Source organism: Anthonomus grandis, chromosome 22 (genome assembly GCF_022605725.1).
Source record: "Anthonomus grandis grandis chromosome 22, icAntGran1.3, whole genome shotgun sequence".
In the NCBI taxonomy this organism is placed as follows: Eukaryota; Metazoa; Arthropoda; class Insecta; order Coleoptera; family Curculionidae; genus Anthonomus; species Anthonomus grandis.
Window position 1 is genome coordinate 45,553,110 of NC_065567.1, and position 14,216 is coordinate 45,567,325.

At 33.1% G+C, this 14,216-nt stretch overlaps 1 protein-coding gene across 1 annotated transcript in view; it reads left to right on the top strand.

The window, feature by feature from the left end:
- The window catches only part of LOC126748477 (SKI family transcriptional corepressor 1 homolog-B), a 159,504-nt gene extending 146,332 nt beyond the window's left edge, over nt 1-13,172 (top strand). The window contains exon 5 of the mRNA XM_050457728.1: nt 12,560-13,172. Within this exon, the coding sequence (XP_050313685.1) occupies nt 12,560-12,696 (137 nt within the window). The 3' untranslated portion in view covers nt 12,697-13,172. The remainder of the gene's footprint in view (nt 1-12,559) is intronic.
- The last annotated feature ends 1,044 nt before the right edge of the window (nt 13,173-14,216 follow it).

The window sequence follows — 14,216 nt, forward strand, 5'->3', positions numbered from 1 at the left end:
AAGTATAGCATTCTAATGTTAAGTATACAATCAACATAAGCTGTGCGGTAGGAAATCATTTTTTCTTCTGAAATATGACTTTTAAAATATAATTTTGCACTATATTCAGAGGTTCGAGCGAGTTTATGTACAGACCACCCCACACAATAAAAGTATACTGTAAAATAGGCTCAACTAAAACTTTATAGATGGATACAAGTAGTTTTTTGTTCATTAACTTACGTAATTCATAAAAACCTGAAAATTACCCTTCTCACTTTAATAACCAAATTGTCAACATGATTAGTCCATTTCAAGTTTTTATCAACTATGACACCTAAGGATTTAATGTAGTTAACTTAATTTATTTTAAATCTTGTTCTTATCAGCTGTAAAAAGTTGAAATTAGGTCTGTTCACATTAGTAAGAGAAAATGCTATATATTTCGGGTTAACTGTATTAAGGGTTAATTTTTTAAAGCCAGTCGTTTACCATTTCAATACCCAGTTCTGTCATAGTTTGGACCCCTTCCCAACTATCATCCTGAAATACCAAAACTGCATTATTTGCATATGATATAATTAGGCCTTGTATTTCTTTGCTCATATACAAAAGTGGACCTAGAACAGTGCCCTGCGGGATACCCAAATGGATCGTTTGATAGTCAGTCTTGACATTATTTAGTCTAACCTGTTGTGTTTTGTCAGTCAAATAGCTGTGAAAAACTTCCGACACAGTGTCCGTCACTCCGTACTGCTCAAGCACTTAGAGCAGTGTTTTATGAGGCACTGTGTGAAAAGCCTTGGCAAAATCCAAAAAAACACCTAGGCATTTCTTGTCTCTGTCCAGGTCAGATTTGATAGAGTCGATAAGTCTAAATATACCGTGACTTGTGCTCCTCTTTGAAAGCCAAACTAGTTTTTATTTAAAAGTTTGTTTGTAATAAAAAAATTGTATAGTCTGTCTTTAAGACATTTCTCAAACAATTTGGCAAAAGTACTAATCAGACTTATTGGTCGAAAATTGGGTTAAATAAAATAATAGCTAGTGATGATCTTTTATGAGTTTTGTATTAATTTTATCAAACCCTGGGGAACCATTGTTTTTTAGTGACGCTATATGTAAAATAAGTATGTTTTTAGGAACTGGATTTAAAAACATGTTTTGAGTGACACGGCGATTTTCGAAGCTTCTGTGATTATTAGGTGCTTTTATTTTGACAGCCATCTGCTGTCCTATATTTGTAGAATTATCATTACAATAGTTTGCCATCTGTTTTGTAGTATCAAATGGTTTTTTACTATCATTTAGTATGTAAATGTTACTGTTTTTGTTTTTATTTGTGTTTGTGGCTTCGCTGATTATGTTTATATATATTTTTTTCATATCATTTTTGTTACGATTGATATACAGATCGTGTTTTCGTTCGTTACCTATAGGAAACCGCATAGAGGCGAAATTTTGCAACGTCGCGCGTGTACGAGTGCCTGCGACAGAGCACCGCCCCGGCGGACCCGAGGACGGGATTAGTAAACATCTGACTTTCGTGGGAGCTGCGTCGTTTGGCGACAAAATGTCCCAAAATTTTACACGAAAATCCAGGCATTTTTGAAATATTTATTCTAATGCGGGTTTTACAGACATGACAATGTGTAAAACCCGCATAGAATTGTAATCTTAAAATGTTTAATATGCTGTGTTTTGCATAATAAAAATTAAAGCGTTATTCTAATAAAAAATAAAATTTCAACTCTGATAAAAATATAATAAAAAATCAGAAATAAAACTCTAATAAACAAACTTAACAACATATCATTTTTTAAATAAAAGGCTCAAATAAACCGCCTACAAACTACTCTTTCGCTAAACAAAAACTTTACCTATATCGTAAAAGCTATTTCGCACCTCCAAAAGAGTTTCAGGTAAAATGGAATTGGCACCTTCGGCAATTTTATTTCGCAACTCCTCTAAATTTGTTGGCCTACTAAATTCATGCTTGTAAATGGCCTGCTTAAGGTAACCTCACAGATAAAAGTCATTTGGAGACAAATCTGGAGATCTAGGAGGCCATTTAATATCGCCAGTCCCACTAATAAGGCGGTTAGGAAAAGTATTTCTTAAAAATTCTTTTACCCTAGCCGCGTTATGAGCAGGACAGTCATCTTGCTAAAAATAAACCGATTCCAGGTCTACATCAGGTAGGATTTGAATGGCAGGAAGAACTTGGTTTTGCAGCAACTCAAGGTACTTTTGGGCGTTTAAAGTGCCATCAATAAAAAATGGCCCTATAACATTGTCGCCCAAAATACCTGCCCATGCCACAAACATTCAATTTCTGAGGATACTGGCTACGAAACTGAAAACTTCTGTGCTCGTTTTCCTGAGACCAATAACGAACAATGGAAGGATTGTGTTTGCCATTTAATGGAAAATAAGATTAATCAGAAAACAAAATATTTTTTAAAAAATATTCTTTTCATTTGCCTTTTCCATCATGGTTTCACAAAATTCCATTGTTCGCCACTGGTCTTCAGGAAATATTTCCTGAGTTTTTGAATACTTGAAACATTTGTACCCATATTTTTTCCAGATACGAGCAACAGTTTTATTGCTCATTCCCAGTTCCTCTCCAACACTTCTAGTGGACCGTGTCGAATCAAGTTCTAGGGTACTGCAAAGCATTTCTTTCTGCCGTTCTATATCCTGGACCACTTCAACAGGTGGTTCTTGACGTTTTGTGTGGCATTTTCTACAATCGTGAAGACAAAAAGATGTCTCAAAATTTGTAACCACATTTAAAACCGTTTTTGCACAAGGAATCGGTCGATTCTCAAATGTCACTGAAAACAAATCTCTACATTGTACTGCCGAATTGCCTCCATAAAACCATTTAATTAGTTGAACTCTTTCGGAAGGGGTATAAACAGCCATAGTGAAAAAAACACGAAAATAACGCTCAAAAATTATTAATGCAACGTGCAGTAACACAGCAAAGTGAGGTCTGCTGACTCCCGGTTCAAAAAATAAAAACGGAAAATTCCGCCGCCTGCAAGCCGCAACCAAGCGGTGTTGCCATTATTTTGGGTAACACGTAGCTCACGATAACACGATCTGTATATCTGGCTTTAGCTTCATTTATAATCCTTTTTAGATTATTTCTATATGTTTCATATGTTTGAATAAGTAGGTTATTGTTCCTATTCTTTAATTAGTCACGGTGTTTTATGGAAGGTATAATGTCATTTGTGATCCAGGGTTTGCTTTTTAACATGCTTTTTAATTTTTAACACTTTTGTTGTTCTGCAATTGTCAAATATTTCCATAAAAGTTTTATAAAATAAGTTCCATGCTGTGTTTGCTTCATTATTTGCCAAGACCAAGACTGATTAAATTTTTACATTTTAAATGGTCGAAATTTATGAGAGGTTTTTCAAGGGGCTGTGGTTTTTTTTGAATCTTATTAGACATTTGTAGACATATAGGGTAGTCATCTGTGGTATTGTTATTAACAACTGCAGACAATAGGTTTAAATTGGCATGGTTTAGGTTTTGTTTAACAAAGATATCTATCATCTGCTGTGACTCTTGTATGTGTATTTATATATGATTTGTATCCCAAAGATATAAGTGCCGTGAAGTAGCTATTTGTAATAGTTTAATCCCTGTTCAAAATATTTACATTTATGTCACTCAGGAAAATTATAAAATCCTCACTCTGTAGGACTAAAAAATTTTCTAAATCTATTACAAACTTTTTATTTGAGGTCAGACATATTATCAATCACAAACTAAATTTCTGTTAGAGAGACATTTGAAGACGGTGTTACTGTGTGTTTAATGTTAAAGTTAATTTTATTGTTTATAAAGACTAATAGTCCATCATTTTGGTTTAGGGTGCTATTATAAAAAAATGTAGAAAAACCAGGATTATTAAATTGGTCTGGTGAAAAATTGTTTCTTGTTTCGCCCAGAATGTCAACATTTTGAAGATTACAAGTTTGCAAAAATATAAATATCCCATCAAAGTGTCTGGGGGTACTACATACATTAAAGTGTAAAATATCCAGAATCTTTTTGCCCGTCTTTATCCTGGTCCTAAAGTCATCTATTTCTATACCTTTTTGCAACTATTCTAAATCAGTTTCCGTTTGCAATAAATTAAGAATATTATCAATAATCCATCAAAATACAGAAAAAAGAGATATATCAACTTAAAAATACTAATATAAAAAATCAAAGACAGAATCAAAATTATTACTTTGAGTAGTAGTTAATAGTCGATTTATATCTTTGGAAAAAAATGTATATGTAGGGCAATCAGAAGAAAATGCTTCATGCTCAACATCTTGATTTAAATTATATTTCTCATTTGCTCGAAAGCAGTTGCAATATTTTTTAAACAGTCTTTGACAATTTACAGATTTATGCTCTAAACTACAGTATGTACAGGATGATATGCAAATCATTTTTTACATTTAGGTATTTGAGTATCTTCATATATTGGACATCATTCCCATGATACAAACACCTTCCCATATGCCATTAGTCTTTCAAACAGGTCCCCAGAGTATGTACCAAAGACGATAGATTTGTTGTTTTTTATTGGCTTAGTGAATGTTATTTTAAGGTCATCGTCATCTTGGATAATTTGGTTTTGTTGTTTCAGACAGTTTGTGATATCTTCAAAGTTCATATTATTTGTTGACATAATAAATTTGAATTTTGGTTTCTTCATTTGTGGTAGATGTACTATGTATTTTTCCTCAGTGTCTTGTTCTCGGATATTTGTCAATAATTTTTGGCATTTTTGTTCGCTATTACAGTTGATAACTACAACCCCATTCTTTGCGGTCTTAATAGATTTAATGCTAACGTTTAACTCACGCGGCTTTATTTTTGACTCAAGATCGGCTTTAGTAACTTCGGCATCTTGCATATTTTTCGGCTTGATAAGCACTGGTGGGACATTTTTAGGACTCGGTCGTATTGGTGGTTGTGGATGAGCAGGAGTGGAAGTAACACTTGCATAAGATTTAGTGCTCCCTAACTTTTTTATTTGTTCTTGTAGCTTATCAATTATTGTTTATCATTTATTATTGTTGTTTAGTCTAGAATTATGTTTTTGAGACACTATAAAATCATTCTCTCTATAGGATTTGCAAAAAAAAATTATTATCGCTCCTCTAAGGGCATGCATCTTACCTTAGATGTAGTTAATTCAGCGCAGTCTCTACATTAATATGTTTTGCAAGAATCACAGGCAAAAAAAAATTTTTTTCCTCCTGTTTTGTTTTTGTTTGCACTTTATACAGGAATTATCACCAAAGCTTATTTGTCTTCATGCATAGGAAAAATGCTCCACACGTATTGGCAACAGCGCCGACTACCTGATCAGAAGGTCGCACGATTGATAAATTTTGATTTTGATGATTGCATAATTTTTTAATCAAATTATGGACGATTGTAAACAGTTATACAAGCAGTGTTGTCGCGCCAATTGATACTAGTACAATGATAAAAATTGCTTTACAAGTCTTGTCGAGAAGGTCGTTGATATAAAGAGGAAGAGAATAAGGGGCAAGATGCGTCTCTGAGGTATACCAGCGTTAATTTCAAACCTCTGCGAGGTATATCCATCAACGATTATCTGGATGGATCGGTTTTCGAGGTAGCTTCCAAGTCAAGCAACGAAAGTTGGTGGAAAATGATAAGAAAATAATTTATTTAAGAGGTTTTCACGCTAGACCCTAGAATGCCTTTAAAATATTTAGAGCTATTCTACGGAATTTACGACATTCTCGACACTCGGTTCAAACATGAGGGTTGCTAATTATGCTGGTGAACTCCAGGTATTTCAAAATTTACTAGTTGACTATTTTCTCCGTTACCTTAGCCATTGCAGGGACTAAAGTAATAGGACGGTAATTGGCCACCGTCTTTTTTTGGGTATCGGTTGAATCCGCGCAAGTTTCCAGTCATCAGGAAACAGTTCTCTTCTGTATGAAGGAGAAAACACTTTGCACAACGGTGGTGTCAGCACGACCACACATTTTTTTAATACTATTAGCAGTATTCCATCCCCGGTGGCCTTATTAGTGAGGCCAGAAACCTAGTCCAACTACTTTTACTACAGACCAAAACAATCTTGATCCATTTCGACAATTAAGAGTCTTAATTGTCTAAATGTGTTCTTCACTCTCTCATTATATTTTTTTTGCAGACGTCGATCGTAACAAAAAAATATTATTGAATTGGTTGTTTTTGACCTTAACAAAAAAATAAACTTAAATTAAATAAACTTTAAAACAAAAATTAATTCTTCTAAATAAAAGGCTTAAACGTCTTTCTTTATTTAAACAATAAGTAAACCTATCATAAAAGCCATTTGGGCATCCGTCCAAAATAGTTTCTGGTGAAATGGAATTCGCAAATTTTCTCTCGCAACTCCTTTAAATTTCTCGGCCTACTAAATTCGAGTTTGTAAATGGTCTCCTTAAGATAACCCGAAAAATAAAAGTCATTCGGGGACAAATTTGGAGATGTAGGAGCCACGAGATCATTTAATATTGCCAGTTTCACTAATAAGATGGCCCGGAAAAGTATTTGTTAAAAATTCTTTTACCATAACCGCATAATGAGAAGGACAGCCATCTTGGTATGAGCCGAATGTTGGTTATGGTCGCCCAAAACATCAGCCCAAACATTTAATTTTTAAGGATACTAAATACGGAATTGAAAACTTGGTAATAGTTTTTGGTCCATACCCAGTTCCTCTACAATTCTACCCGATCGTGTTGAATCCACTTCTAGGAGAATACAAACCATTTTTTCCCGTCATTCTTGCTTCTGGACCCTGTCGATTCTTGCACATTAGTGTGGCATTTATGACAATCTAGGATAACAGGATGATATATTTGTAACGTAATCAGTTAAGATAAATAACAAGGTTCAATCAAGGTTCGAAAAAATCTCCAGGTATACAATGCCAAGGAATCTGTAGGAATTCTTATCATGCTAAATGTGTTGGTCTATCGATAGACCAAGGAAGTATCATTAGCCATAAACTGGGGATTTTGTCGAAATGTTCAAGTTGCAGCGGCAGCGGCGATCCTGTGAGTCAAAACCCAATCGATGCCCCAACTGGGATGGGTCATTCTACGAGTACTGCTAATATTGGATTTAAAGCTGAAATGGTCGATTTTATGAGAGATACTAAGGCTCGAATTCGCGACTTCCGCACTAAGCAAGATAAACTTTTACAATCTGTGGATTTTTGTTCTCATAAGGTGTCGGAGTTTGAGGAATCTCTAAAGAAGTTAAGTGAAGAAATGAAGGTAGGTTAAAGAGCTTTCCGGGAGGGTCAACGATATTGAGCAGATATCTAGAAACACCAATATAGAAATACAGGGACTCCCTGAAGGAAGAAATGAGGATCTTATTGGCATAGTCAAAAAAAATTCACACCTTGATCGGAATTGAAGTTGAAGAAGATGCTATAGAGCGTGCGCAGAGGGTTCAATCCTTTCGCAAAGATCAACCTAAAAATGTGGTAATAAAATATGCATCACGGAAAGTAAGAGATATTCTTGTGTAAAGAATGTTCTCCAGGTCTCAAAACTAAGAAGAGGTAATAATAAAGACGGTCTCTCTCTTGAAGGTATATCAAATAACATATTCATAAATGAACATCTATCCCCACATAATAAACTCCTTTTTAATACTTTTTATGACATGCTTAACTTCTTTGGTCTTTTCCAAATGAATAATTTCAAAAACCAAAATAACCGAATACTTGATTTAATTTTAACCAACGATTTAGTGTTTTGTCAAAATATTAAGCACTGTCAGCTGCCTTTGGTCTAAGAGGACCCCCATCATAAATCTATGGAATTTGATATTTGCCTTTCACCTGTGGATAAACTTAATTGCAAAAATAACACTAATGTCCATAATTTTAAAAAGGGTGCTTACGATGGTCTAAATTTGCATTTTGATAATTTTATTGGGAAGACATTTTTAAAGATCATAACATAAATTTATGTATAAGTAAATTCTATGAAATTGTAAACCATGCAATAAATAATTTTGTACCTTTAAAACAAATTAATAAAAATTTTTCACTTTATTTTAGTAAAAAAACTATTGATATAATTTTTCAAAAAAATCGAGCTCATAAAAAATGGACAAGATCAAACTCTGAAATTCATCATCGCGTATTTAGTGAGTTACGTCGACAAAGTAAAACAATGATACATTCGGATTATGTTAATTATGTAAAATATGTTAATAATGATATTTCAAAGAATAAAAAGAAATTCTGGCCATTGATCTCTGTTAACAATAAAAGTAGTGGGATACCCAATTATAATATATACCTTGATCAGAAAGCTGCTCGGGGACCTCAGGTCAGCCAACTATTCTCAGATTTTTTTAGGGGAGCTTTTCAACCCTATGTACAGTCAGTAAATCATAATAATCCACCCATATTTGATACAATTATTCCTAATGCATTCTTTTTAGATGCAGAGGAAGTACGGAGAGCTCTGTCCGAGTTCTGGACGAGAGTAAGGGTGGCGGGCCTGATGGTATACCGTCTTTTTTTGTAAAAAATATGCACATTCGCTATATAAACCATTGTCTATTATTTATAACTTATCTCTTAAGCAATGTGTGTTCCCTTGCTAGTGGAAGATGGCTAATGTGGTGCCAATTTATAAAAGTGGTGACAAATCTAGTGTGAAAAATTATAGACTAATAAGTAAACTTGATATCTTCGGTAAAATTTTTGAATCATTAATTCATATTAAATTGATAAATTTTCTAAAACCTATAATTATCGATGAGCAGCACGGTTTTTTTCCCAAACGATCAATTGATTCCAACTTAGTTGTTTACTCGGAATATATACTCTGTTCAATGGATCGTCAGACGTAGGTAGAGTCTATGTATACCGACTTCAGCAAAGCATTTGACAAAATTGATTATAACACTTTATTACAGAAACTTGCTGGAGTGGGAGTTCATGGAGATCTCCTGCGGTGGTTGGCGTCGTACATTTTTAATCGATCCCAGTATGTCACTGTACATGGCCACCAGTTCTCCACGTATCCAGTTAACTCAGGGGTACCTCAAGGTTCCGACTTGAGGCCCTTAGTATTTATAATCTATTTAAATGATGTTATAAAATGTTTTAACTTCTCTAAAATATTACTTTATGCAGACGATATTAAGATGTTTGCTTCCATCAATAATCTCGGTGATTGCTTTCTCTTACAAAATGATTTGGACAGATTTTATGAGTATTGTCAGAGAAATAAACTTTACCTTAATTATGATAAATGCGCATTTATTAGTTTCACGCGTAATACTAACTTATTTCAATTCGACTATAATTTTAATGGAATTTTACTTAAGAGGACTGATAAAGTGAGGGATCTGGGCGTCATATATGATCAAAAGCTAACTTTCGCAGAACATATTAATTACTTAAGCTAGGTACTATATTTAAAAATAAACGTTTTAATTGTACGTTTGTTTTGTTGCTATAGCCATTAAAACAATGTATTATCAAAAATAAGTTTTATTTACAAAAAAACACATATAAAACCTTAAATTAATACCGTAAATTAATATGATACTTCGCAAATTGTTGATCTAAAGCACTATGAAAACTATCCAAAAGAACATAATCAGTTATCAAAGTCTCTAAACAAAACTTTGACAAATCAAGTAAGCCTTGTATGGTATGTCCCAAAAACTCCACAATCTGCTTCATATTTAAGTTTGTAAACTCCCATTCTTTGAAGCATTACACCACATGCTTTTAAAAATCTAATTTTTTCATTAGTATCACAATCTGTACTGGCCATTAATGGACAACCAAAGCCGTCTGGGGGACAAAGGTTTGTTTCTGGAGGGTTTCTATGATCTCCCATAGTCTTGTAAATAAATGAACAAATTCAGCGGTATGTTTAAAATCTCTACTCTTAGCTGATAATTTCATTAATTGGTTTCTCATTTTATCGTTAAAGATCTTTGAGAAACCGGCCATGCTAGGCCTATCAATAAAACTTTTCAAAATGGCTAAAATATTACTTTTCAAGCCCAAATCAAGCAGCTTCTTATCATGAAAGTCTTGTCAAAAAATTATGGATTGCACAGTTAAATATCTTTCTCTATGACATTCAAAATTTGGATATTCTAGGCCAGAGAGAGAAATCCATTGCACCAAGAAGGTTTTTAACAACAAAACGGAATCAAAAATATGATATAGTTGCCTTTGTTGGTCTGCTGGATGTGGATAAGAGTTTCCCAGTTTTTCATCTAAAGCAAATTTTGTCATGGCCTGTAAAACAATTCTGCTAAACCCTGTCACAATGCAAAAAACCTTATAACCAATATTTTCTAAATTCAGAATGATGCTCGACATCAAACAAGATAGTTTTTTTGACTACAAATCTTTGTTGTTAGAGGTAGTAATATACACTACTTCCCTAAGAATTTTTGTGGGCCAAGAAATTGAAAAAAACAAACATCGTTTTCTTCTTATCAAGCAATGACAGCTGATCCAAATGTAGGATGACACTCTTATTTTGTTCCTCAAGGGTTTCAAATATATTTCTTTCATATGGCAGGTTAAATTTTGTATTCATAGTTAAATAATCATTACTATAGTAAATTGAGTCGAGTGTTACAGGATGAGGAAGAAGTAAACCAAACTGTGTAATTAAGCTACAAATCGAAGCACTTGAGCAAAACATTATTGTAGATGCTATAAGCATATTATAGGAGTACCTGCATCCATCCTTAATACTGGCATGAAGTTTTAACTGCTCATGAATGAAGGAGAAGCCATAAGGTTCCAAAAGTGTCAAAATATAATTCAGGTCTACCTTTTGACCTTTACCTAATGCAATTTTAGCCATTAATAAAGTAATGTCTTTAATATCATTTGTCACAAAAGGGGTATTAAAATAATGAATTTCTTGCCCGTAATGATATGTTTGCACTGTAAGTGAATAGCTTATAGTAATAGCAAATGATACTACTGGTCCAGGAGTGTACACCAACTTTAACAGAGTCACTTTACATGGTTCTATGATTGAGTGCCAGTCATTTAAAAGTGGTTGGATTTTTTGAAAGACATTTAAGAATTCTTGGAAATTTGTAAATGTAGTAACTGTTTGAGAATGTTCTGGCTTCTCTATTATCGTACTGTCATCTATTAGGTAAGTTTTATCTTCATTGGTAGAATCTGAATTCTGCAATGTGGTAACTGTTTGAGATTGTTCTGCCTTCTCTATTATGATACTTTGATCTTTTGGGTCAGTTTTAGCTTCATTTGTAACATCTAAATTTTGCAATGTGGTAATTGTTTGAGAATGTTCTAGCATCTCTATTATGGTACTCTTATCTTTTTCTGAAGTTTCAGCTTCATTACTAGAATTCACTGAATTCTTGACATCATCCATCCTAAGTGCAGAATCTTTGGTTCAGAGGACGTTGTTTTCATTTAATAATCATTCTTGGTGTTTGTAGTACTTTTCTTAGACTAAGTTTAGTGTTTTTTTAAAGTTCTAGAGTTTTTTATCACAAGTGTGGTATCAGTGATCTACTGAAGATGTGTTATTACTGATCCTTATTAGAGTATTTTGAGGATTTCAAATGTTTCTTCTCAATGATCTTAAGAGTCAAGATAATTTTCTTTCAGTTTTGGGTTTTTTATGCATTTGAAGCGAAGTTTTTGGCCATTCATCTAATAATAAAACATAAGCATTTTGTAGTTAAATTCCAATTTTTTATATTTACAAAAATGCACATCAAGTGTAATCGAATGCTGGGATTATTATATTGTAAGAAATAGTAGGCTATTAACCTCTAAAAGCTCTCTAAAAGCATTATATTTTGCCTATACCTTATTTATAGTCGTTTGGGTTTTGCCTCCCTTATTTTTTGTCGTTTGGACTCCGCAATATGCGGTGCATGCTAACAGGTTGGAAACAATACACAATAAATTTTTTTGATTTTTGGACTATACAAACACTGGTATATTTAACCTACATGCTAATTTAATAGAACTTAGAGTTAAATATCAATTATATTCACTTGAAACACGGCGCTCTCACACAGACATGTTCTTTTTCTATAAAATAATTAACTATCAGATTGACACGAGTTATCTAATATCCCAAATACCTTTCCATATACCTCAGCGAAATTTTCAAAATTCTTATTTGTTTTCAGTGTGTATAGAACCGATGTAGCAAGGAATTCTCCATTAAGTCGAATGCTTTCCTTATATAATTCCAACTTTTTTTTGTAGATTTATTTTGCCGCTCTCTTTCTATGTTCTATGTATGCTAAAGAGAATCAGAGATCCTTGTTCTAATTAACAAAAACACAAAATTAGAAACTTAGCACTTTACTGTATTCTGCTCTTGTATTATTTTTTAATTTTGTATTAGTTAAGTACACCTGAAACACTTTGTAATTTGTGGATGTTCCTTTGGGTTTCGGCCTGTTAACATCCTATATTTGTTTTTGATAAATAAATAAAAAAATTATGTGATTTTTTTTTCAGAAGAAAATGAAGCCCTACGAAGTCCAGTGAATATGATCCTATCAAACAAGCCTAGTTTAGATTGTAGTGCATGTTCAACTTCAACGCATGGTGGATCTGTCTTTAGTTCTACCGAAGAAGGAAATAAAGTTATGTAGTTCTACCGAAACTATAATTTTGTAGCCCCATTTGTAAATGTTAAGGTTGTTAAATTATTTAGTGGGCATTATAAAGTGATTACTCTTCAGTGGTTGTGGTAGGTTGTGGTAATAAAGCTTGAGAAAATAGGGTAGAATTTTCGGTTTTGCAAGTTGACAAACATATTTTCGTCTTATAAATCAAGAGTAATAAATTAATATTTTAATACTTACCCCTTATGAAACGAAAGAAATAGACCCATATATTCGTTAGTTGTAGCAAACAAAATTTAGGTTGATGCGGCTTTACTATATAGGGTTGCCACTCTATAAATAATAGCAACATTTGTTTTTGTGGCGATGAAACATTTAGCACCTAGTCTATAAATAGCAGTCTAGTCAATCTGTCGAAATATTCTGTATAAAATTATTTATCAATATTATATTTAAATGTAATTTCATATAATCTAATTATTATTAAACGTTGTTTTTTACTATTTATGTGTTTTTTTATTATTATTATTACCTTTCTTCGCAGTTTACGGGTCGTGCAGGTCCTAGCTACGGTCCATTTGAGATATGATTAAATGATTCAAGACATACGTACATACATATCGTGTGTTAAAGAAGTCCCGAAACCCTTTAATAATTCATGAACTTTAAGGTCATAATTAATAGCTGCGACGGCCTGCTCGCTTTTCTCCAAACTAAATGATAGGTACCATTGTGTATCATCAGCGAAGCTGTGATGTAAACACGATGTTAGTATAGATGAAAGCTTAAAGGTGTAAATTAAAAATAATTTCGATGCCAAACCAGGACCTTGCCAGCCACGCCTTTTGTTATTTGTTATTTCGCTTGTTCCCTGCCAGTAAGATAATTGCTATGCTAAGTAGTTATTCTTTCGACCCCTATGTAACTTAAGATAGATAACATTAAATCGAAATCGAATACCCTCGAAAAGTAAAACAGAACAATTATGAACCCTTTATCAGTTGATTTTATTATGTGATCTAAAATCCTCAACAACGATTGTTACAACTGTATCCCCTCCTATGACCCGACTGATTCTGGAGTAAAATCTTCGTCGCATCAAAAAATCTTGGAGCTGTTTGTCTAAAATTTTTCCAAATATTGTCGACAGGGAGGGAAGTATGCTAATAGGTCTGATATCATTTAAAGTAACTGGATTGGAGTTCTTAGGCAAAGGAATAATTTTAGCTTTTTTCCACATACTTAGGAATACCGAATTTTGAATGCAGTGGTTTATAATATGCACAAGATACGGTAGTAAAAATGGCACACACAAGTTAATGGTACGGATATTTATCCCATCGATTCCCTTGGCTTTACTTTTAGCGCTTTTTATAGCGTTTAGAATGTTGGTTTTATTAATACAAGCAAAGCTAAAATTTAAGTGTTCTTTGAATTTGTTGCTTTCATAAAAGTCCATTTGTCCTTGAGTTTTAAATTAGCCCAAAGGCCTTTAGAGTTTTTTTTCTTATAATTTAAGGGAAAAATATGCTTTTTTTCTTGTCTTA